This window comes from Charadrius vociferus, unplaced genomic scaffold, assembly GCF_000708025.1.
Source record: "Charadrius vociferus isolate BGI_N301 unplaced genomic scaffold, ASM70802v2 scaffold361, whole genome shotgun sequence".
NCBI classification, from domain to species: Eukaryota; Metazoa; Chordata; class Aves; order Charadriiformes; family Charadriidae; genus Charadrius; species Charadrius vociferus.
In genome coordinates this window covers 582,825-606,866 of record NW_009646657.1, presented here as the reverse complement: position 1 = coordinate 606,866, position 24,042 = coordinate 582,825, and the positions used below count along the sequence as shown (strand labels likewise).

The following is a 24,042-nucleotide window of genomic DNA, read 5'->3' as shown; positions in this document are numbered from 1 at the left end:
GATAATTGTGGCTTGATACATCACAAGCACATGCTGTCCATACCCACATCCTCCCAAATACAGTAAAAACCTTTTTTTTGGTGTTTTGGTTTTTTGTTTTTTTTTTAAATTGCATTGAATTTACAGATTCCAAACCTTCCCCCCTTGGGGTGGAGGAATGAATAAATAAAAAAATAGATAAAGATGACTCAAAAGGCCTTTAATAAAGCAGGTAGAGGGCACCTGTCTGCGGCTGGTGCACACTGATGCCCTGTCTGTGTGATCAGACCTGTACAGGAAGAAATGTTTTCCCCACTGCTGCTGTGCATACAACACAGGAGTGAGGTTTTGGGGTGGTTTTGTTTAAACTCCCATACGCCCCCAAGAGCTTGGCCAGGTAGAGAGGTCCTGCAGCAGGGGAGCAACATGTGTCACCACCTTTTCTCAGGATCTGAACTGTTACATCTTGTTATTGCTCCTGAAGCATTTAACGCGCCCAAACTGTGGGGAGGGAGGTTTGTTTTTACATCACAGACATCCAGAAGACACCCGGCTCACCATTGCAGTCCCTCTAGGCCTGAGTAGCAGGGGTATTTCTTGCATGGAGACTTGTCCCCAGGCTGGAAGATGCAAAGCAGGAGGGCAGCTCTGAGCTGCTGCCATCAGCCTAGAGCAGGACCTCCCTGTGGGCAGCCCTGCTTCTCCCTGTGCTCAAGCTCCCATCCCACTTCATCTCCAGCCCCATCTGTTTTCCTTCCAGAGACAATATCCGTTTCAAGCTGGAAGCATATGCTGCACCGCCCACTCCTCCAGGAGCTGGAGCAGTGGGTGGCTGCAGCTGCTGCCCCATAGGATTGGGCTGGGGATACGCAGGATGCTTGGGGACTGGCTCCTGTTGCAGGTGGCCAAGATGGACAGCAGACTTCTGCCGTTCCCACTGCCCTGAATAAAACCCCATGGCTCTCCCAGAGAGGTTCATGGACCCTTTCTGAGCTCAGAAAGAAAAGCACAAGGTGGCAGCATGCTGCTGCCCAGCATTAGGGGACCTGGGGGATGATGCCTGCCACCACATGGCAGCCATCCTCCTGGACCACTGCTGCTGTTGCTCCTGTGCAGCCCTCAAGTTGGTCCCAGAGGAGAAGCCAATCCCAGGTGTGCAGCTGTGGATGGTTTGAGGGTCTCCTGGCCAAGAACTGGTCGCTTCTGCACTAGCCTCAGGTTTTCTGGGCACTCTCAGGTTGGGGTAGTGTAAGAAGATGGACACAGAGTTCAAGAAACAAATCCAAGCTCTGTGCAATCACCTCCCAGGTGGCATCCCAGATTTCCACATCCTTATAATCACACAGAAGTTGCATGGTCCAACTCGATAAGCCCCTCAGTAAACATAGAGATGATCCCTATTTCTCAGAGCCTGTAATTAGTTCTTCTAAGATTTGCTTCTTCCCTGCTGAAGCCTTTCATTCATGCACTGAGACACTATTTGCACACTCATGAAATAAGAATTCTCCATCCTCAGCAGAAGCTGTATTTGCTAAGTTATGCTGTCATAAAAAAGGCAGATTGCAACTTCTGCACAGCCCAATAGAGCTGGCTTTTTATCTCTTTCACAATTATTAAAATATATTCTCTGTTATCCTGCAAACAGCATTGCATGGCCCTGCTGAGGAGCCCTGGTTTTCATGCACCTCCAGAGATTTGTTCCCCATTGCTGTTCCCCAGGTAGCCCCTGCAGGAGCACCTTTCCATTCAGAGATGGCTCACCATCACTTTCCTCGGCTTTTCCTTCCTCCTCCTTCTGCTTTGCAGCGGTCTTTAGTCAAGCCTTTGCTGCTTGACCCCTCCAGTCCTTTCACTTACTAAACTTTGTCTTGACCCGTGAGTTTGCTCACTTTAGCCCTTCCACTTCGCTCCTACCCTGCTGTAGGGGAGTAATCTAGAGGCTGGGTGGGGGCTTAGCTGCCAGCCAAGGTCAACCCACCACAACGCGATTTAACATCTGTAGGCCCCTGAATAAGGGACTGGATGTACTGCCTGCAGGCTGAGAGTCTAACCTGCCCTCACTAGGCACATCTAGGACTCATATTAGGTTGTTCATATCTTCATTCTGACCTGCAGCCATCAGTATGTTCCATTGTACAGTCTTAGCAGCAGATGCCATCAACCTTTGGGGTTCCCTTGCAAAATGCCCAGTGTTATTGGCTCTCTGTATCTATCTATCTATCGCCTGTCACTTCGTAACTTGACTAAGTGTTGTTTCCAGGCACAGTTGGCAAGGCATTTCTTTTCACATTGAACCTCTCTCTTCTCCTGGCAACAAACATCTTCAAACACATGCCTTATTACAGCCATACCCCATGGCAGACTGTGAGGCCAACTGCTAATTCATACACAAAATAGCTCCACGCCATTGCTCTGAGTTCACACCATGTACTCATTTGGCCAGTGCCAGGCTTTCCAGAGTCTCTGAACTGTCTTTCTGCACAGTCTGCATTTGCTCCACCTTGGAGCAAACACTTACTGGCATTTAAAGTCTCTGTCTTGATAGAGTTACTGTGGAGTCTCTGGATATTCTCCTTCCATGCTTTGTCTTGTGTTCCTACAGCCCATCTACAGCCCCTTGATTCACCCTTTAGGATCTCCTGAGTTAAATTCCTTTCATATGTGATTTTTTTTGGAGTTGGATTTGCTGCTGACACATATTGCATGGGTCACTGCTGTCTGCAGGCAGGACAAAAGAGCATCAGCTTCAAGTGCCAGCCACCCATGCTGGCTGGTCCTGCTTGGGTTTGCTTGTTTTAAAAAAAAAATCTATCACTGTTTTCCTCCCACTATTTACCTGAAGAGCATCCTCTTGCTAAAATACCACCTGTCAGGGGACAAGACTCTTGAACATGCCAGTTCATGCCCTCTCACTTATGCATTAGTGTGATTATACCAATGTAGGATGTGAGATTGTTGCTTTTCTCTAATGTTGGGGGAATCACGGCAGTCACACCCACAGAGCAAATTTCTGCCACCTTGGCCAGGCTTTAGCTTTTCCTCCCATACTTGGGCAGAAAGCTCTTAAACTCCCAGACATGACTGTGCTATTGCACCTTTTCATCACAACATTTTGCTCTGGGGGAAACAGTGTGAAACACCTTCCAGCCTGTCCTCGCCGGGAACTCAAGCTCAGCTCCCAGTCCCCTTACAAGGTTCCTGAGCACCTAGTTCAGCCTCTTTGCTGCAAGGGCACCAATGTCCCTGAGCACCTGGCTTTTAGCATGCATGCTATTTTTTCCAGCAACATTATCGCCAAAATCTATGTTTTCCCGAAAGCTGTTACTATGTAATGGCAAGTACATTTCAATTCCCACTTAGCGAGTTTCACTAATAGTTCTTCCTTGCTTAGCAACAGTCGGTTTTGCAGTGGAAAGCCCTAAGCTGAACTTTACCTGGAAAAGAGCAGCCAGGATTCTTGGAAAAGGATCGCAAGAGAAAATGGCTTTTGGAGCCAGCTCTGTTGCACAGCCCCCAGTGGAGACCCACAGCTCACCTACCAGGACCTCTGCTCAGAGCTAGGGAGCCTAGGGAGGGGACCAGAGGCCTTATGCTTACAGCTACCTGCCCTCCTGCGAGCATCAAAACCACTCCTGCCTCCCCTGGAGAAAAGCAAACAATTCTCCAGGGTAGCTTTGCAGATTACACTGACATTTTTACCTGTAAGATCCAGGCACGGGGAACAAATGAGTTTCCAGCTCCCTCAGTGGTCTTCAGAGCAGCCCATGAGAGATCAACCATGCACCAGCCTTAGGAGAAACTTTCCACTCAGCACAGATCCAAATCCTGTCGTAAAAGCGGGATATTTGCTGGCACAGGCTGAACTCTTGCCCCCTGTGCACTGAGGCTGTACATTTAATACCCAACCCTGTTCTTTCCCCTTCAGTGCTCCCGTTGCTACAGACACATTCATTTAAAGCACAAAGCCTTGTCTTGTTGCCCAGAGTGAGAAACAGCCTCTTTCTCCTTTAAAAAGACTAAAAAATAAATTAAAAGACCCGTGTAACCTTAGAATAGCCCAAGGGAGGGTACAGAGCAGCACTCATCCCGGTGCCTGGCTGAGCATCCATCCCTTGCACCCAGCCATGGGCACCCATCAGAGGAGCTAGGAGGGAGCCACCTCAAAGGGGATGGGGCATATTCATTGCAGCACAACATTATTTTCTTCATTATTAACAAATTTCTGGCTATAAAAATTTCCATGGCTAAAGCAGCAGTTAGTGAAATATGGGTGCCACGCCACTGAGTTTAAGCCTCCCCGCTGCATTGCGTCAGGTTTACGTCCACGTGCTCACAGCGAGCAGCAAGCCCAGAGCGTTTCAGGCAAGATTAAGGCAGTTCTGAATCACAGATGCATTTGCAGGCCTGACATGTCAACACTCACGGACCAGGTCCCGCTCCTCAGCAAGCTATATGCCTGGGGCTGGACCAGCAGGTTTTAACCAGTGCATTTGGAGAAGGAAAAAGTATTGTTGCAGACGTGGATAATCAGATACTGCGGGTCCTAGGGACACCAAAGGAAGCCTTGTCACAGGCTGCCCTCCAAAACATCCAGCCCAGCACTTTTAAACAGCCTCCCTCCCTCATTCTAATTTGTAGGGTCTCAAAACCACCACTCAGCAATGAATATTTATCAGAGCCCAAAGTGCACATTTGGCTTCGTAGAGTGAGACCTGGGGCTTCTTAAAGGATTAGCAGCCTCTGACAAATGCACTGCATAGAGACTGAAATCGTATTTGAAACAACCCCACTCCCCGTAAAACAAGCTCTCTGCCTCAAGGCTGTAAGAGCTGGGCTGGATCACCCAGCGGTGGGATTTCACACCAGCAGATGAACTGCCCCAGCTCCTGGAAGACCCTTCCCAACCTTCTGCCCAGAAGAGCCCCTACACCTCCTCTTGAAGGAGCTGCAGCCGTCCTCTCAGCTGTGCTGGCACACATTACAGCCAGCTGTCACCCTCACATCGCTTGTGGTCCCAAAGCAAGCCCCATCCCAGGGCTGTCACCCTGCCTACAACTATGGGCTCTACCTGCTCAGACCTTCCCAAGCTACAGCTGGAGCAACAGGTGGTGCTCAGTCCTGCAGGGTGGTGCCCCTGTTGCTGCCATAGGCAAGGATGCAGGCTCACACATGTGAGCAGGACATTGCACAGGATCACTGCTCTGGTCCTCTTGCCATCTTTAAGCGCGATGGCTGAGGCGGGCTTTGGCCACAAGCAACTTCGCTTCTTTACCCAAAAGGAGAGGCGTGTGCATCTGGACAGCCTTGTCCCCGCATGCCCTGGACCTGTTGTGGGTTTGCACCCTTGTCCTGGCCATCCTGCCCCAGTCTGAGCCTCCATTTCTCAGCCAATGAGAATGTGGACAATGCTCCCCACATGTGCAAAGGACTGCAGCCAGCAGGCAGGGTAGCAGCTATGCTTCATTGATGAGGGAATCACGATGGTCCCAAGATTACAAATTTTTCCCGTGTGCTCTCCCCTACACCTTTCATCAGGCACCCTGCAGAGACTGTGAACATCAACCTGCTATTTCTACCATCAGTCCATATGGCCCAGCAGACTCCCCAGCTCCTCGCACTGCTGTGCTGAGCAGATGGGCTAACGCAACATCCATAAAGATAATCTCCAATCATGGCTGGCTCATTCCCACATAAGCAAGAAGCGAGCATCCAGGCTTGCAGCAGGAAAGGTGATTTTCTCCTTGGCTAATTGCTTAGGTTTGCCAACGGCATAACAGACACTGGAGCCATGAGCAGGTCCCTAGCCTATCTTTGACTACTCTTCCCTGCTTCATAAAACTACTCATAGGCTGAGACACTAAACTGAAGGCTGCTCTCCAGGGCAGATGGCATCAGACTTGTTCCCTTTCATGCCAGGGTTGCTCTGCTGCAGTTCCCATATGATAGGTAAGTCCACTCTGCAGAGGTACACCAGCCTTAGCTTAAATGGGAGCCCCAAGGACTTGCTTTCTCCATCCAGGATGGAGACAGTGAAAGCATATCCGAACTATAGTGTAGCTGGTTGGCTTGTAATCAGAGGACACTTGCAGTTGACATAGATGGAGAAGCTTGATTTTAGATGGTTCAGTGGGATACACGGACAAGCAGGATGATACAGAGGCTAAATAGAGGGAAACCATCTCTGAATGAGACCATGAAAGAAAGAGGGTGGATCTGCTTCACCCATCTGAACTTGAGGGCAACACTGAGAACATCTCCTGAGGCATGGACAATGTGGGCAAGCAGGGAGGATCTGCTCAGATGGGGCACAGACACGACCTGTGGGTTTGCGGGAGAGCCTCCCACCCAGCCTGCACAACTGGGCAGAGCGGAACTGGAAAATCAGGCATGGAAACAGGACTCACCCTGAAGGTGAAGAACATCTGCTGGACTGGGGACATGCCACAGCCCTGCAGATACAGGTAGCATGTGAAATGGCAACAAGGATCTCTGGGACTCACATCTTGCTCCCTACTGACCCAGCTTAAAAGCAGGCAGGCCCATACCCAGCTGCCCTCAAAGTGCTCCAGCTACAGCAAAGCAAAGCACTAACAACTCCATGAGGCAGAGCCAGACACAAAATGTCACTTTTTCCCTCTGTTAATTTTCCTAGTTTTCACTCACTGGTGGCTTTTGGGGGAAATGCAGCTGCTCTCATGGACTTCTTGCTGGAAATTCAATTTCAGTTGGATTTTTTTTATTATTCTACAGTCCCTACATGCAGGCAATACGCATCTCAGAGCAGCAAGGAAACTGGGAAGAAGCTGTAGCAATTCTTCTACCATGGACATCCCAACATACACATGGGTATCTTTTGACAAAAAAGCCGCTTCAGCACCAAGACCCCCTTCCCTAACACCAAGAAACCATTTTTTGTTTAAAGTGGATGCCAGATCACATCACACCAAAGGCACCAGATGAAAAGATCAGCAACAGAAACCAAGGTGGTACTATAATTAACTTTTTCTTTTTATTTACACCACAAGAATAACAAGTTGTCATAATGTGGTACAAAATACTGGACTCCTAATAAAGTTGAAATTGAAGTCGGTACTGTCAGAGAAAGACACCATTGGCCAGTAAAAAAAAAAAAAAAAAAAGAGAGAAAAGAGAAAAAACCAAAACAAAACAAAAAACCCCAAACAAAAACAAGAATGAGAAAAATATTCCAACTCCACCAAGTAAAAGAAAGGACCATCAGAAAATTTAGCACAAAGAATGCTACCATCACTTAAAGTAGGGTCCATATAATAAGAGTGAAATTGTGTCTAAATTACAGCGTAAACCGGTAGCTGCTACCAATGGTGACGTCATACTGAGCATGTATAGGTATAAAGTAGAATATAATATAGTTACAACTTTTTGATACTACATATCTGTAATAAGCTCTTGGGTGAATAATGTTTCAACCCCTCCCCCCCACTTTTATATATATATTATATATATAAGTTTGTCATCCTCATAAATTGGAAAATAGCGCCTCCACTATGGAGCACAGAAAAGTGTTAATTTATTTTCTTTCAATAGGATACTTTTTCATCAATATCAAAGACAAAGTGAAGATGAGCTGAGAACGAGCTCAACTTCATGACAATGACAAAAACATGTTTTCGTTTTGATGTAAAGTCTCGTTTTAAACCACAGTGTTGCACAGTACACGACTGTTTAAAGTGAAACCTAGCAATAATACATCATGTAAAAGTAATTTTAAAAAAGTTAACGCAGCTGTGCTGAAGAGTTAACTCTTTAAAGTCCTCATCATTCATCTCCTCAGAATTAATGACTACATTTGTTGGCAAACGGTTGCATCCATCCTCCCCACCCAGCCAAGAAATCAAAACAAAATACCAACCCAAATTAAAAGGGAAAAAAAACCCAACACAGGCAGTTTACTTTCATGTGTTCTGTGTAGTTTCCCTAAAAACACTGCTTCCACATAAATACAATAAACTCTATTATTGGTAAATCACAAGTGCTAGATAAACATCTTTTTTTTTTCTTCTTAAAATGAGAAATGTTTAAGTAGTCCTTTTTATTTACTCTTTTTTTTAACAATAAAAAGCACAATTTCTTATTAAGTTCAGTAAGACGCAAAAAATGTTCCCACTCTCCTTCCTTTGTGTGCAGCTATGTGGGTGCGTGCGTGGGTGCATGTGTGTGTGACAACAACGTCCCAACCTTTAGTCTCCGCAAATGCCACGAGAGGGGGGAAAAAAAAAACAACCCAAAAAAAACCCCAAAACCACAATTTTTTTTTTTCATTTTCAAAGCTGCCAAGTTTGGCGTGCAAAATCTGTATACAATATAAAGACATGCCAACCTTACAGACCATGCAACCTCAAGGTGTAGGAAACTTAAAAAAATATATTCATATATATTTATATATATATTTATATATATCAATGCCCATAAAAGATGTGGGCCCAAAAAAGTTTACAAAAGGAAGAATGGAATGAATACATGACTGAGACTAATAAAAGGAATGTTTTGTATCGAAAGTAAAAAAACAAAACAAAACCAACAAAAACCCCAATGATTACTTGTGTACTGCAAACCGGGCCTCACTTCTCTGCAAAGAGGATTTAAAGATGCTCCTTTCTTTCCAAGCAGGTACAAAGGATGCCCTGAGCAGCACCGTGCTGGGATGCAGGAGCATCCCAGGCTCCTGCCCCGCTGGTGCAGCCACCCTAGGGCAAAGTCATCTCAAAGGAAGAAGTTAACGGCTAAAAGGTGAAAAAAACCCAGTGAGCCTCAAAATGAGGGCTTTATCCCCTCTCTCCGCCTGCACCGCCCCTGAAGAGCATCCCCACCTCACGTGGGGAGTGGGCGCAGCTGCGAAACAAATCCACATCGCCAGGAGTTTGGAGGAGACAAGCTCCAGTGTCTAGGGAAAAATCTTTCCATCCTTGGCAAAAAGCTCAGCAAAATGATGTCAAATGAAGGCGGCATCCTGAGAAGCTCCTCCGAATTTTAAAAAGAAACCGGCTCAGCATGGCCAGCCAGCACCTCTCAGGAACACAACAATGAAATAAAAAGCTTTGCCACGACCAACAGGAGAAATACAAAAACTGGCCAGGGAAGAGCTGACAACAGAAACGATCGTGTAAACGTGGTTACTGCCCACAGCATGTTCACAGAGAAAGGAAAGTTTAAAGTCAGTCACCAGATTTGGCAGCCAGATTAATTTTAGATCACAGCAGCAAAGTGGTCGGTGTAAAAAAATAAACAAACCACAATATCTCCAGGTACGTCATGCTTTTACACGGGAAGATTACTTTTAGAATATGTTGAGGATGGTCCTACGCGACCAAAGCTATTCATAATTTTAACACGTACTTGGGTTTGCAGAACTCAAATACAGTAGTGTCTGGTTTTTAAATTGCATTATAAACTGAGGAATAAACCAAAAGCCTCTTGCATTTGCTCGCACATATGATTATGCTTCAAATTCCTCTTGCGAGCGAGTCCTGAATGGAATGAAAATGGCCGCTTCGAGAACTGGAAAAAAATAAGTTACTGGAAGCGACCCTGTCAGTCGTCATCATAACAGAATAAAATAATAATAATAATAATAAAAAGCTACTCATGGTTGTTCAGACGAGGGGTGAGTGCTATCCTACACTGCTGTAAGAAGGCACGCACGTCAATCTGGTCTCCTCTAAGCTGCTCAAACTCTTCATGGCAGGGCTTTGCTGCTTCTCTGACCCACCGTTTGCAGGAGGCGACAGCCGAGGCTGCCGCAGGGCAATGGCCTCCTCGGGGCGGGGAAAAAAATACCTTCGGGAAAAGTTCTCCAACCCTACCAGCAATGGGAAGAAGAGGAGAGAAAGAGAGAGAGTGAAAGAGGACGTGGGAAGGTGTGTGTGCGTGTCTGCGTGTCCGTCTGTCCGGCGGAGACAAAAATGCCAGCTGTCCCATGAACGTCTGACAAGCCTTCCCAATGGCCGGCAGCGACTGCAGCCACCTGTAATGCTTGCTACGATCCGCACGGAGGACAAAGACATCACCCATTGGAATACTACTATGTCGAAGGTAAAAAAACTGCTTATTTTCTTTACATAGCTACTACAACAGAACTGAGGAAATATACAGTCGGCGGTATCATTATACAAAAGAGCCCATCGTGTTCCCTCCTCCTCCATAAAACGCACCCTTTCCAAAAAATAAACTCTGACAATCTGCCACAGTTCCTTATGCCTGCAGAAAGCTGCTCACTGTACAAAAGACTTAAGAAAAAAAGAAAAAAATAATAAAAAAAGGAAATTAATGTACAAGCAAGAAAAGTGGGAGGAAAAAAGGTTTAGATGCTATTGCCATTCAGAAATGAAACCTGCCAAATAGAAAATAAATGTCAGAGTCACACAAACAAGGCTTCTTTAGAGTTTTGTGAAATATCGATATAAAAATTAACAGCAAATTCATAGTCTTTGCTATAAAAAACTCTTTTTTTTTTTTTGTTAGAAAAGGATCACAACTAAAAACCTTAAATTAAAATACAAATGTTTAGGGTAGTTGCCCAGTGGCTAACGTGTTGGCTTTCTGAAAAACTTTCCAACCTGTCATCTGAAAGTCCTCAAGTTTCAACCTGGATCCTTTTCCAAAAGCACCTTTTACGTTCCAATTCGCAAGTCTGTCCCTAGGGAGCTTCCAATGGCTACTGTTACAGTATGCATTTATTACATATATTTTTCTATAAATGCATCATAAATATTTGTATCAATAATTCATAGGAATCCATTTTCTAAGCTTGGAATATATTTGGAATATACATTATACACACATATATATTTATACCTAACAATTTAAGCAATATCTCATGCTAGTTGCTTTTAATAAAAAGCATTCCAGTCTTAAACCTGCATTTGTGTCTAATACATGCTTCAACAACCAAATTGATAAGTTCAATTACTAGATAATGTAGAAGAGAGAAAACATTTGAAAATTTGTTTTTAAAAATGGTTGAATTTCAAAGACCCAACAGTATTTGCCACTTTCTTGGCAACTACCTTAATTTTTTTTTCTTTTTTTTTTTTTTTTTGAAACAGCAATGAAAGAAAACAAAACAAATCCAAACTTGTAGACAGTTTTTGGAGACGCTCTGTTCAGCTGATGCCTGCTTCCCACCATCATGCCAGCACAAGCCAAAAAGTCTTCCTTCCTGATGGCAGTTCTTGGCTTTCCCAACCAGAGGAAAAATATTCGCGAACTGCTGTGTTCTTTGTGTTTGCTTTTTTGTTGTTGTTGTGGGTGGTTTTTTTTTTGTGTGTTTTTTTTTTTTTTTTACTTAAGGCATTGTTCCTCAAACTTCAGAAAATCCAGCTGCACCAAATCCATCAATTAAAAAAAAAAAGGCACAAACTCATCTTCAGATGGCTTTGGAGACAATAAAGCCGACTCCATCTGGGCTACCGTTTCCTCCCTTCAGTCTGACTTCTCTCAAGAGGTCAGTCGAGTCCCTCTTTCTCTGCCCCTCCCCATTAAAAGTACACCATCTCCCATTGTTCTGGTTTTGACAAAAATGTCATTGACTCACAGGCAGGCAAGAGCTATTTAAAAAATCCAAGAAATGAAACTACAAGATGGGTCAAGTGGTTCAAGCGGAGATTGCTGAATTGTGGGTAATCAAATTGTAAGCACCAGTTTTACGTTAAGGTTTGTTTGTTTTATTTTCATATGTGTTGTTGAATCTTTGATTTTCCTTTTTTTTTTTTTTTTTGGCAACTCTGCCAAAGACTTCACGGGCATCGTTCCCCTTTCTGCTCCCAGTGAGGACCAGAGGAAGAGTGCCCAACATGTCAGTCCTTTACTGCTCTTCACCTGCATTTTTCTTTTTCAGCAAATATATACTGTAGACGCATATAGATATGGAGAGATTTTTTCGGTTGCTTTGTTTTACACCTGGTTGTCCTTCTGTATTCTGGAAAAAACCATGACAGGACACAGGAGTAACAAGAGAAAGCTTCTTGGCAGAGCTTCAAGACGAAGACGAACAAACAGGAGAACTCCAGCTCAAAGGTGAATGCTACAGGGGAGGTTCCTCTTCCATGGGTTCATCATCGGGTCTGAGCAATTTCACAGCCAGGCAGGACGGGGAAGGGATGAAGAGAGAAAAGACAGTTGAGCACAACAAAGTTGGACAATTTGTGGTGCTAAGTCTTACACATTACATCCCCTTCACCTTCCCAACCAGGCAGGTGTGCTCAGCTGCTCACCTGGAAATAAAACTCGCTGCCAAGAAGGGTTTTCACTTGTGCAATGTTAATTTTTTTTTGCAGCAAAATCAATTTCCTCTTGCGGTCCAAAACCACGTTCAGCTCCAGGTGGAGCAGAAGGGTCAGGCACCTTACTAAGGTCACACACTGAGTTCATGGCACTGGCTGTTCTGCAGCCCAAGGAGGTCTTTAGAGAACCCACAGAGGACAGGAGATGCAGGGAATGCATATGCAATGGTTAAAAGGAGAGGATTAACCCAGAAGGCTGCCCGCCATGGTTCCTCCTGCCTGGGCAGACTCTGAGATGTGATGATAAATGGGAAGGAAAAACAACTAACCTCTTCTCAGCTGGCTTCACGCCCACTGACAGGGATGCCATGGCTGTTACTGTCTCTGCCTCCTCATTGTCACACTTCTGTGCCTCAACCAGGGAGTACCCCACCGTGGAGGCGTAACGCTGGAGTGAATGCCAATACTTGCCTGGGGAGAGAAGATGCAGTTAGGGCACCTGCACCATAACAGGTCCAGCGCCGCGCTCCTGCTTTCCCAGGCCCAACAGATGTCTGAGACCTGCCTGGGGAAGACTCATTACACCTATACAACATGCAACCTTGATCTGCACTCCCTCTCACTTCAAGGACAGTCTCAAGATCCTAGGGCTGTGGAGGAAGCTGCAGGTGGAAGTGGGCTCCTGGGAATGCGTGCCAAGGGAGTCCCAGCTTGCAAGGTGAAGCCAGAGAGACCCCTGTGAGCTATGTGCCGTGCTACTGTGTTAAAAGATGGTGCTGCTATGCTGCTGTGTCTTGAAAAGGTAGGTTTTAAATCCAAAAGGTACTGAGAGCATTGACAAGGATACACCTGCGCATCCCTTAAGGACACCGAGGATGTCAAACCAGGGCTGAATCGCTGTCTGGCAATGAAAGATGCTCCTCTACTTTGCCTAGGGAGTAACAGTGGGAGGTGGAAACTGGATTTTCAAAGGGGCAAACGCGCATGGGGTGCTGGAGGTGAGGATCCAAGCTGCATAGAGGGGTACAACATCCCTCTGCCTTGATGAAAGGGGGTACTTAGGTGCTCAAAAAATAACACTTCCCTTTTCACTTCAAAACCCTCTGAAACTTTTAAACCTAAAGAAAAATATGTGAGAGGGAGGGATGCATTCTAGATTTGGACTGGTCATCTGCATTCAGTTCCTAACTGCCACGTTCTTGCTACGCTTTGGTAGGCAAATCACCTAGGACTAAAGAAACAGTCTAAGTTGTATTTATTTTTTATGTCTGCAGTTTGCAATGTTAAAAATCCCTTTTCAGTGAAAAAAGCACAGAGAAGGCTTCAGAGGGAAAGAATAAAGGACATTCTCTTGGCCTGCAAGCAGGACACACTGAATTTGCTGGTAGCCAAGAAGCCACAGCAAAAATCCTGAAAGCAAGAACTTCTCCAGTGAGGCCAGCAGGTGGGGAGGTGGGACTTATTGCTTCTTCTGTGTTGGGGAGGAGATCTGAGGGTCTGTTTTGAAGCCCCTTTTAGTTTTCTCGGTTCATTTTAAGACAAAAACAATAAAAAAAAATCAATGCCTGGCTCAAAGTGCTGCAGAGGTGTCCCATCAGTGCTGAGCATTCACTCCACAGAGCAGCTTCTGGAAATGGAATTCAAATTTCTAAAGCCACTGGGCATTTTTCAGGGGAAAAAAAAAAAAATAATGCTTTGGAATCTTTTAAGCTCCATTTTTGCCCTGTAAAATGGAGACTAGCCCCCTCCTGTTTTAGATGACAAATGTTTGAAGCAGAAAGATGTCAGGACCTAGCAGTCAGATTTCCAGGTTACTCAGGCTCTTTCACTCCATCCCTCAAGAATGTCCCCAGGAAAGCTTCAACCACGATAATTTTACACACCTCTCCCACCCCACCCGCAGCTAAATAAACCTACAGTGTTAGCAACTTCATCTGTTTTATCTGTCAACTTTCAACCCTATCCATTCTTAATTAATAGATGCCTCAACACCCAACAAGATCTATGTTAATTGGAGATACTTGAATTGCTTTTGAAGAGATAAGGGCACACTCTAAAGTGCAGGACAGCCTGTCCTTTACAGAGCTTTTCTAGGTTTTAATACAAATTCCTCCTCAAGCACCAAAGCGTTTCCCTGAATAGACTGTTCCCCATCCATCGCTCAATACACTACTGCACACACAGTAAGACCAGCTTGTGGCTGCACCAATCCAGTTCACAGTGCAGTGACCACCTGTAAATTAGGATGATGGAACATGGAGTTGCCAGGATGATGGAGAAGTCAGAGGGGTGTCCCACAGGGCAACCCAACAGCAAACCAGCTGGGTGAATGGAGCTATACTCACTGTGTATCTCGATTACTTTCTCCATTGAATGCACCGCATTAGCATTTGCTCTCTGCTGGAAAACCTTTTCTGGAAGAGGGTCAAGCTGGAAAGAGAGAGAAATACCAAAGAAATGTTATCTCAAGCTAGAGACCAGGCATTAAATGTGATTTAGCAAGTGGCTCTATTGTATCAAGCCTCCACCCCATTCCCCTGATTCCTATTATCCGCCTTTAGTTAAATGTCCAAAATATACAGACTTTCTCGGTGCTGTTGTGATACAGCAGGAGGAATGCAGCCTCCTCCAGCCTGATGCTCTTCCACATGCAAAATGCTGCAGCTCCACTGGGCTCAGCAGCCACTGTAGCCACTGATGTAGACTATGAAGAGACACTGCTACACAGACCACAAAAACAAGGCTGCTTTTACAATGGATCTTTATAAGCTATTGCTCAGATCTACATTTTGCAAAGTTTTCACTATTAAAACAAAACAATATGCAAATAAAAGGGACTTAAGGTAACAGCCACACTTCTGTTTTTCCTCTAAAGAAATAACCGGGGTGGGTAGCTTTTTAATTTTTCTAAATACCTAAATCTAGTGTATTTATTAACTCATAACTGAAAAGATCTGTACCCTAAGAGTAGGTAGCCTGATTTTGGTACAGAGAAACAGCAACTGCTTTAAAGCCACACTCAGCATGACTATATAACTTCAGTCACCATCGATGCCTCTTACCAGCTGCTGGGCTAGTCTTGCCAGGCAGAGCAGCATTAGATCTGTATGCTAATCTTTTTAAAAAATCGCCTTGAAGTTACAGGTAAGGCTTATAACGAGGTATTAAAATTTGGCTCTTTGATGCTGGCTGCTTTCATAGAATCATAGAATGGTTTAGGTTGGAAGGGACCTTAAAGACAATCTAGTTCCAACCCCTCTGCCCTGGGCAGGGACCCCTCCCACTAGACCAGGTTGCTCAAAGCCCCATCCAGCCTGGCCTTGAACACTTCCAGGGAGGGGGCATCCACTACTTCCTTGGGCAACCTGTTCCAGTGTCTCACCCCCCACAGAGTGAAAAATTTCTTCCTAATATCTAATCTAAATCTACCCTCTTCCAGTTTGAAGCCATTACCCCTCATCCTAATGCTACACGCCCTTGTAAAAAGTCCCTCTCCAGCTCTCCTTTGCTCTTTATACAAAAAGGCGACAGCAAGAACATGCCGCTGGTATTGAGACTTTAAGCTGAAAGATGACACAGAATGCTTCCCAAAAATGTTCAGTGTAAATGCACATAACAAGTAGGTATCTTTCTGGGCTTGGCTGCTTTTATGCTGTAAATGCAAATGGTAAATAGATGATTTCTGTTTTGCTTTAGTGTACATCCCACCCTCAAAGAAGCAGTGCTGTCTTTGTTACCGACTGTTAAAAAAATACATCAAACCACTAATAATTTACGTAACGAGGAACATGGAACAATAAGAGTCTATTCATTTTGCTAGAGAGAGATGAATTAGGAAATGCCACTCTAAAGAAGCTTCTCTAAGTCATTCTCCAGTTATTCTTCTAAGTCCATCTCCACTTACACTTGAGAAAAGCTCTGCAGTGTGGAACTACCTGTAAAAGCCTGTATAAGAAACCCATATGGGCAGTATGATGCTGATGGAGTTGCCTTGCAGGACTGTAATGGCCAAGTGCTGGTTTGGATGCCGTTCCCACTAGCAAACCCACACTGCCACCAGGATAGATCACTCCAGCCCATGGCTGTGAAAGAAGCTATCCCGGCAAGCAGGTGGTTTTGCTACCAGAGCTATGTCTCTGTTAGAGGTCTCGGCCATCCCAGCTGTACCAGTCAGGGAGCACACACCTCTGCCGACCGAGTGGTGCTGGCTAACAGTGGTAGGGTAGACCACTGAGACTGTGCTTTGATCAGTACAGATGTTTTTTTTAAAAAAATTAAATTACTCCTAAAATAATAGTGTTCAAGAGCAAAAAGCTTCTGCATACCTGAGACTTGCTATATAGAAAAATAACGTCCAAACTAGGTGCACATATTGCTTGTTTTCAGATGCAAGCTCTGCTACCACCAGGAGAGAGCTGCCCTTTCAGTTTGCAGTTGAGGGGTTACAAAACTACCAGGGGATCTAGTTCACTTTTGCATTGGCACGGACAGATGCATCTAGAGTAACCCATGGGCAGTAACTACAGATCTCCCTTCAGCAATGAAGGACGTTGCCTTTCCCATTTCTTTTTAGAGGCATGAAAGCGCTCAGTAGTCAGGGCAGGGGTGTGAGAGTGAGAGCAAGAGAAATACCCTCTCCTTGCTTGATGGTTTTTCCTCCTGTTTTCTATGAGCTACTTTCCTCTCGCCTGATAGAAAGCTCTGTCTGCATCCTTCCCAGGCCCAGCAGCCTTCAGTCAGTACAGAAAAGGAGAAATTAGATCAACACCCTGAAAACTGCATCCTTCTTTGTGGTATTTTTTACCCCACTCATTCAGGAGGAGGGTGCCACAGAGCAGCAAGACGGGGCTCTTCTGGTGACAGAAAACATCAGTAAAGACAACAAGCCTCGAATACCCTCCTTCATCAAGACCATGGGGTCGCATCCCTGGCAAAGTCTGTTCTGCAGTGAGAGCATGTGTGTCCTCTCCCAGAGGAAGGCCCCTGGCAATGCTGCTGGAGGGTTGTTTTAGTTTTTATTTGCCACCTTGAGGAGGTGACGACTGTCCTCTGAAGAGCTAAAACCGTCTCCTTGCTCTTTATGAAGTTATTAAACCTTTTATTGTTGTAGTTATGATGCTTGCTTTGATTCCCACTGGGCAAGAAACTTGGACTCAAAACCAACTCACAGTTATTCGTTTGCTGTGTTGTTTTTTTTTTCCTGAAAAGCCAGCGAAGACCCAAAGATATATTCATGTGGCTCCTGCCATCCTTTGGAAACAGCAGCAGCACAGTAATACTGCACAGGCATGGCTCCAACAGCAGGCAGGAGTTAGGGCTTCCTCCCTCTGAGGCACCAGCATGCCTCCTTAGGAAAGTAGATAGATCTGCAGTGCAGATCTTCCAATTTATTAAAAAACAAAAAATGAAAAATAACGCAAAATTATAAAAAGGTCTTCCAAGAGAAGGAGATGGCATTATTTGCTTTCAAGAGGTAATACTGGAGAATATTGGTTTCCTCTGGCACAGCAGGGGCCTGGTAGGTAAGGATGTCCCAGCAGAGCAACTCTACTTGGCTCACGTACATGGCCAAGTGCTTGGATTTGATTCACATGACCTCAAGACATCTCACAACCAACTAAATACTCAAGAAAAAACATTCAGCAGAACTGATGATCTCCAAGCCCATCTTTTTTCTTTCTCCCTTGACCCCCCACCCCCCGCTGCCTCAGTTATCCTCAAAGAACATGAACAGACCTCCAAGGTTGGGTATCTAAAACAAGATATGTTAACTGTGTCTGAAAATAGTAGTCAAGGCCCATCCAGGGATACTCCCCAGCAAAGAGGCAGCCACAGTTTAATAGTTAAAAAGATCTACAGCAAAGCTTAACTGCAACTTCTGTTCAAAGCCAAGAGAAGCTCCAGCCAAGAGATCTGCTCTTGCTACCAGATGTCAGCCATTTGATAGGTACTTCATGAGGACTAGAAATTGCTCCATTCCAGATTTAATAATTACAGATTGCACTTTTTATAAATTCTCCACTCTAAGAATAATTCTGGCGCAAACTGGCTTCTGTATGACATTAAGTGAAGGCAAAAGTAATTCCTGGACAAATCTTTAAGTACGAGCTTTCTAACACCTCTTGGTTGATATTGATACAAAGCACGCAACATCAGGCAGCCCGGCCAAACATGTGCACACACATTCACAGATGAATCGTTTCCACTGCATGCTCCTCCTCCTGAAATAACGTTCAAAGACAACAGACTCACCCATTGCTTTCCTCAGCCTCTGGGCATTAGAGAACTAATTTTAAGCAACTCCTTATTATCACCTTCTTGTTTATTTGAGATGTCCAGAGTCTGACACCGGACACACCTCTGCCACTTCTGTGTGAAAAATGAGAAAGCATTTGTAGCAGCAACAGGCAGCACTGCGATAGCTGCTCAGCTCCAGGACCAGTACTCCCAGCATATGCCTCCATGCTCACATCCCCCAGCAAGTGCCTCCCATCTCTGTCCCTGCTGCTAGCAGCTCCCATGACATAGGAGCTCCACACCCTGCTCCAGGCATGGTGCTGGCATGAGTCCTAGCCTGGGGCAGCAAATGCTATGGATGCCCTGGAGCGTAAATAGCAGCATCACTCCCTGGGAACAGACAGTTCACAAATGGCATTGGCCATGGGGCAGAAGTTGGTTTGAAGAGTAAAGGCTGGTGATGCCCATGATGCAGTGAGTAGCTTCGCACGGTTGCTGCATCCTCTGCCCTCCAGCGCTGCTGGCGCACTGCTGTCAGGGGCTGTTTTGAGTAATGGAAGAAGCATGGTGGCTTTCTGGTCTAAATTATCATCATCAGATCTTCCCTGCATCATGCTTGCCTTTGATTTTTCAACTCAAGTTGTGTTAGTTTTGCACAACTAAATTTTTAACTAAAGCAATGTACGTACATTTTCAAGCAACCTCACCCAGCACTAACTCATTTCACATCAAAATAATCTGCTGCAAAGCTAAAGCTCTGTTTTAATTTCCTGGACAGTTGGGAACAAGCCGGCTCTTGCCTTTGCATAACGCTTTTTCCAAAGTGGGAGTTTTAATCTTTGCCGGTGAATGCAGACGCTTTGGAGACTGGCACTGTTCCCCTAATTTCCTACCATTTCCCCATGTAACTCCGGCACCACTCTTCAGTGAGCAAACCTCCCTGCAGCCAGTCAACGGCTGCAGCTGGTTGTCCATGTGCACGCATGCAAAATTGTCTAACACGCTGTATATCAAACTTCATCAAAGGGCCGTGGGACAAAGCAACAGCAGTTCCCTCCAACTTCCTTGCATTAAAAAGATTTTATAAAAGACCTTGATAAAACTAGCGTTTCCTGCTTTTTGATGTGCAAGTCAGAGAACATTATCATGATATCTGCACAGTCTTATAGCCCACCTAGGGAAAGTGAGAACAGGTCCATCTTTAAGTATTTTAAAGCGCCTTATAGCTGTCCTGATTCAGTGGTTAAAAAAATAAATGTTTTTTTACCTTTAAGGATCAATATTCACTCTGCTAAATGAAACCACTCAGGCAGTTGACTACATTCAAGCTATCGTGAGTGCTGAGTTCTCCCCAAAGCCTCACACTTCCAAACACGTTCGTGGCTTGGATTAAGTGCTTATTTATTGCATGCAGATCCTCACATCACATTGTGGTCACCCGCCTGCAACCGTAGGAGCACGTTAAGCAAACGGAATGACATCCTTCATGCGTCATTTCCTCTGTCTCCCCTTCAAAGTGCATCCCTCTGCCACTAGAGCCAAATACACCCAAAAGTGGATGGAGCTAGAGGAATTGTCCATGGTGACAACAGTGCCACCAGCCGTCAGTTTACAAGAGATGGGTGCTGCAATAAAAACTCCATTTCTTCCATGCTGATGTAGCAGCTGGCTTCTGAGTTTTTGTATGTCCTGAGGGCTGAGCACAGGTTGGCATGCTGGATCAGTTACCCATGCTGAGAGCCTTATCAGAACTGCCTGGCCAAGCACAAGGAGTGGATGCTCTCTGGATGCTTGGAGATGGGATGCTAGATGATTGAAGCAGATGCTTTTGATGAACCCCAGCTGTTTTATCTTTTGGACTGTTTAGTGAGGTTTCCCTAGGCACTGTTGTCCTTTGCATGGAGTGTGGATACTACAAGACAGAGCACCTCTCCAAAAGGCTGGAAGTCAAACAGCTGATCTGCACCTCCATGCAGATCCAAGCTCCCTGCTCCAACTTCCCAGACCTGAGAAAGGCTGATGGTCACTGAACCGCAGCTGTGAGTCAGAGCAAGTCTGCTTATGGTGACTCACCACCATCCCCAGAAATCAGCTCCCACTGGAGGCAGACCCAGAGCTGCAATACTGCTTGGCCTCTCCTCTGTTTGGTGCTACACCTTCAGATGTTGACCACATGTCCTCCCTCGGCTCCTGCACCAAGGGGTTCTTCAGCAAAGGGTGGTGATGAGAGACCCTGGTTGTGCTGTCCAAGGCAGGTGAAAGCTTTAGGAGGAACTTACTTCTTTCACCATCTGACACACAGGCAGATTTCTCTCCCTGTGACAGACAACTGCCTTCAGAAATCTGCTTGATCAGAGGTCATCTCAGCAGGCTCCTTGTGTCCTTTTGAGATATGCTTGTTTCCACAAGGTACTGAGGGCAATCTCTTAATTAAAGAGGCAGCCTAAAAACATTCAAACACACTAGCAAAGGCATTAATGCTGCCCAAGGTTTCACAGCTACCGCCAGCTTCAAATTGGTGTGATTGCTTTCTCCCAAGACTGAAATTTTTAGTTACATGTAGCCTAAGGAATCACACTGTGCTGTTGTTTTATTTCATGCTGTCAACCCTCAATGATTGTTTTGAACAGCTCCAGAGCCCATGTTACACCAGGACACCTGCAGCAGATACTGAGTGGGGATGGTCCCTGGGACTGCAGGCTGAGCAAGGACCTGCTTCTCTGAGCGAGGTGGAAAACTGATGCAATGCACTTTTGCAGTCTACTGTACCCATCCAGGAGTCAAACATTTGGATTGTGTGTGAAGAACAGGTGTCCAAAAAAACAGAATCATAGAATCAGTTAAATTGAAAAGGACCTTTAAGATCATCAAGTCCAACTGTTAACCTAGCACTGCCAAGTGCACTGCTAAACCATGTCCCTAAGCACCACATGAAAAAAATAAGACCAATGAACCAGAAGGGAAGCTTGACCCAAACTAACCAGTTACTCATACTCAAAAGTCTGCAAATTATACAGAAAAATGCCTCTTGAACAGAAGTGTATGCAATGGTACAGACATAGCAAATGCATCAAGAGCCCCAGTCTGGGATTTCACTGCCAGTATCTGATTTCTCTATTTCCTTGGTGCTGTATTTCTGTAGTACATGACTGTGAACTTCCTGAGCCCAAAGATCTGTCAAATGCTGCCACTCTGGACTTCTTAATTATCAACCACATTGGAAGAAATGTAGGTGTGAGCTGCCCGTTCGGTGCCAGCTACAGCGGATGCTGCTGGCTAGGCTGCATCAAGAAGGATGGGCACAGGGAATCTAAATAATTTCTTCCTTAATCCCACTGTGTGTGGGATACGTTAAGCTTGTACTTAAAGATGTGTCCAGGAATTACTTTTGCCTTCACTTAATGTCATCCCATTGTGTGTGAGTGTGTGAAAGGCAGAAAAGCAGAAGTATCTAAAGTTTCCTCTGTAGGAAAATACCCTGACCTCCCCAGAACCAAAAACCTAGATTTCCTTGGTGTACTTCTCTGTCTTGCTCTTATCTTGTAATCACATACCCTGGCCTTTCCGGCTGACTTCTGCCATACAGCTGAGCCTTTTCCAACACACCAATGTGCAGAAGATAGAAAATATAACATCAAGTGAAAAATACAATTGAAAACAATGACAAGCAAGCTGCCGCACGCAGTAGGTACAGACTGTAGTACTTAAAGAGGGGGTCTGCAAAGAAACAGGAATGCTTGGATAATGACTTCAGAAAGAAACTAAATGAATTAGTTCTTTTCCAAAGAGTATAAACCAAACTATTTGGATAAAAACTAAACCCAAATTAAATCCTTAGCTATTACAATCCTTATAATACAGATTGCCAAATACAGGTAGTTTTTAAACAAATAAAGCATGCACTCTTTAAATCAAGGTGTGTCAAAAGGACCCAATTCAATGATAAAAATTTGGTGGATTAACTGTTTTGGAGGATGAGAAGCCCAAATTCAAGGAGAGCGGAGGTTGTGGCCCCTGGTTTTGCCTGTCTCCATACCTCGTTTCCCAGCAAAGCAGAAACACACGCTTCCGAGGCATCGCAAATAGCGGTCAGGTCGTGGCCTCCTTCAAGAGCCAGGACGACGCGACCTCCGGCCAGGCCCATCAGCTGCTTCGTCAGGTACCCGAAGCCTGTAAGGAGGGAAAAGAGGAAATGCAGGAGAAGGGCAAAGGTTGAGGCTGGAATCAGGCTCCTGGCGAAGGATCAAAGAATTATAGAAAGGAATTACATCACATTAAAAAACCACAAGGGATCTGAAAGGACTCAACGCATAATATAAGCCAGGTTGGATTTTAATGCGTTCGCTGCAGAATTCCAGCCATAGATCCCCCCTGGACCAACTCAGCCGTGTGTGCTACAGGACAGATCCATATCTCCCCCACGAGCACTTCGCTGGAGTTTATCCCCAGTGAGAGGCATCGCCATCCTCCCTTCCACCCCTAAGTGCCCTGAATTAAATATAGCAGCAAGTAGCTCCTTTAGAAGGAACGAAGGAGGGTGGAAGGAGGCGGCTTTTTGCCCTGCTTTGGAAGATGCAAAGTCAGAGCAGTCATGGGGGAGGCATGGGCGAAGAGAGGAGGAAAAGGGGAAATCAGTAAAATTGCTGCCGGTGCTTTCAGTTGCGATAGCAGCATCGCAGTGCCCCAGAGATATTTGACATCTAGTTCTTAACAGACGTTTCTTCCTGTATATAATGTGCTATAAAAATTCCTGGGGCACCCAGGACTTTGATCATATTACACACAATACATTTCTACCCTTTAAACAAAACAGAACCAAGCTGTGAGGATTTAAAAAACATGTCCTCAAAGCAACATTCCCCCTCAAAAAAAAAAAAAATCCAAACAAAAGAAAATCCAGGGCATTTTTACCCTCCATCCAAGCTCCCTGTTTTCTGTTTTGCAGTGACCCCCATGAGCACTTTTGCAAATTGACAAATTATCAGCCAGACAAACAGATTCACGCCTGAGCCCATAACTGTTTCGTGAGCAGCAGAGCAAGGGAAATTCAACAAGCAGGTAAACAAGACCTTCTCATTACAAAGTGTTTCTGGATATTTTAAATAACTGGTCTCTTGTAAATCTATTTCACTTTATTATTATATAAAGTTTATAGGTTCAGCTTCCTTACAAGATTCTGAAGTTCACTGTAGAGAATAAGTTCCTGGCTGAAACAAACTCTTAAAAAATAATAATGAAATCCTTTTGCACAAAAAACTGTCTTCTCGATTGACTTGAATGAAACAGTGCCAGATAAACCCAGCATAACCAAGGGGAGGGGAAGGGATTTCAGTGCATCTCCTGTGCAATGCAAAACTTCACGTATCCAGAGCAAAAAGGAGGTTCTTATTGCCCCATATAATTGCTTCAAAGGTGGAGAACAAAAATATTCAGTTGGAATTTTTAATAAGGTATCTTGGAGAAATGGGCTTCTACTAGAATTCGGAGCAAGGTACACTGTTTACATCTGGCGTTGCCTCTTTCTGCAATTTTGCACTAAAACAAGCATAACTAATTCAGCAGCTGT

General features: G+C 45.0%; 1 protein-coding gene and 1 pseudogene across 2 annotated transcripts in view; both read right to left on the bottom strand.

The window, feature by feature from the left end:
- Window positions 1–6,912: 6,912 nt before the first annotated feature.
- Window positions 6,913–8,232, bottom strand: LOC104290050 (annotated as a pseudogene). Its single transcript, XR_717911.1, has one exon. The product of XR_717911.1 is annotated as an uncharacterized LOC104290050 (transcript).
- Window positions 8,233–11,731: 3,499 nt separating this feature from the next.
- The window catches only part of HDAC4 (histone deacetylase 4), a 164,056-nt gene continuing 151,745 nt past the window's right edge, over window positions 11,732–24,042 (bottom strand). The window contains 4 exon segments of the mRNA XM_009889067.1: window positions 11,732–12,080; window positions 12,569–12,710; window positions 14,585–14,669; window positions 22,513–22,646. Coding sequence (XP_009887369.1) covers window positions 12,041–12,080; window positions 12,569–12,710; window positions 14,585–14,669; window positions 22,513–22,646 — 401 coding nt within the window. The 3' untranslated portion in view covers window positions 11,732–12,040.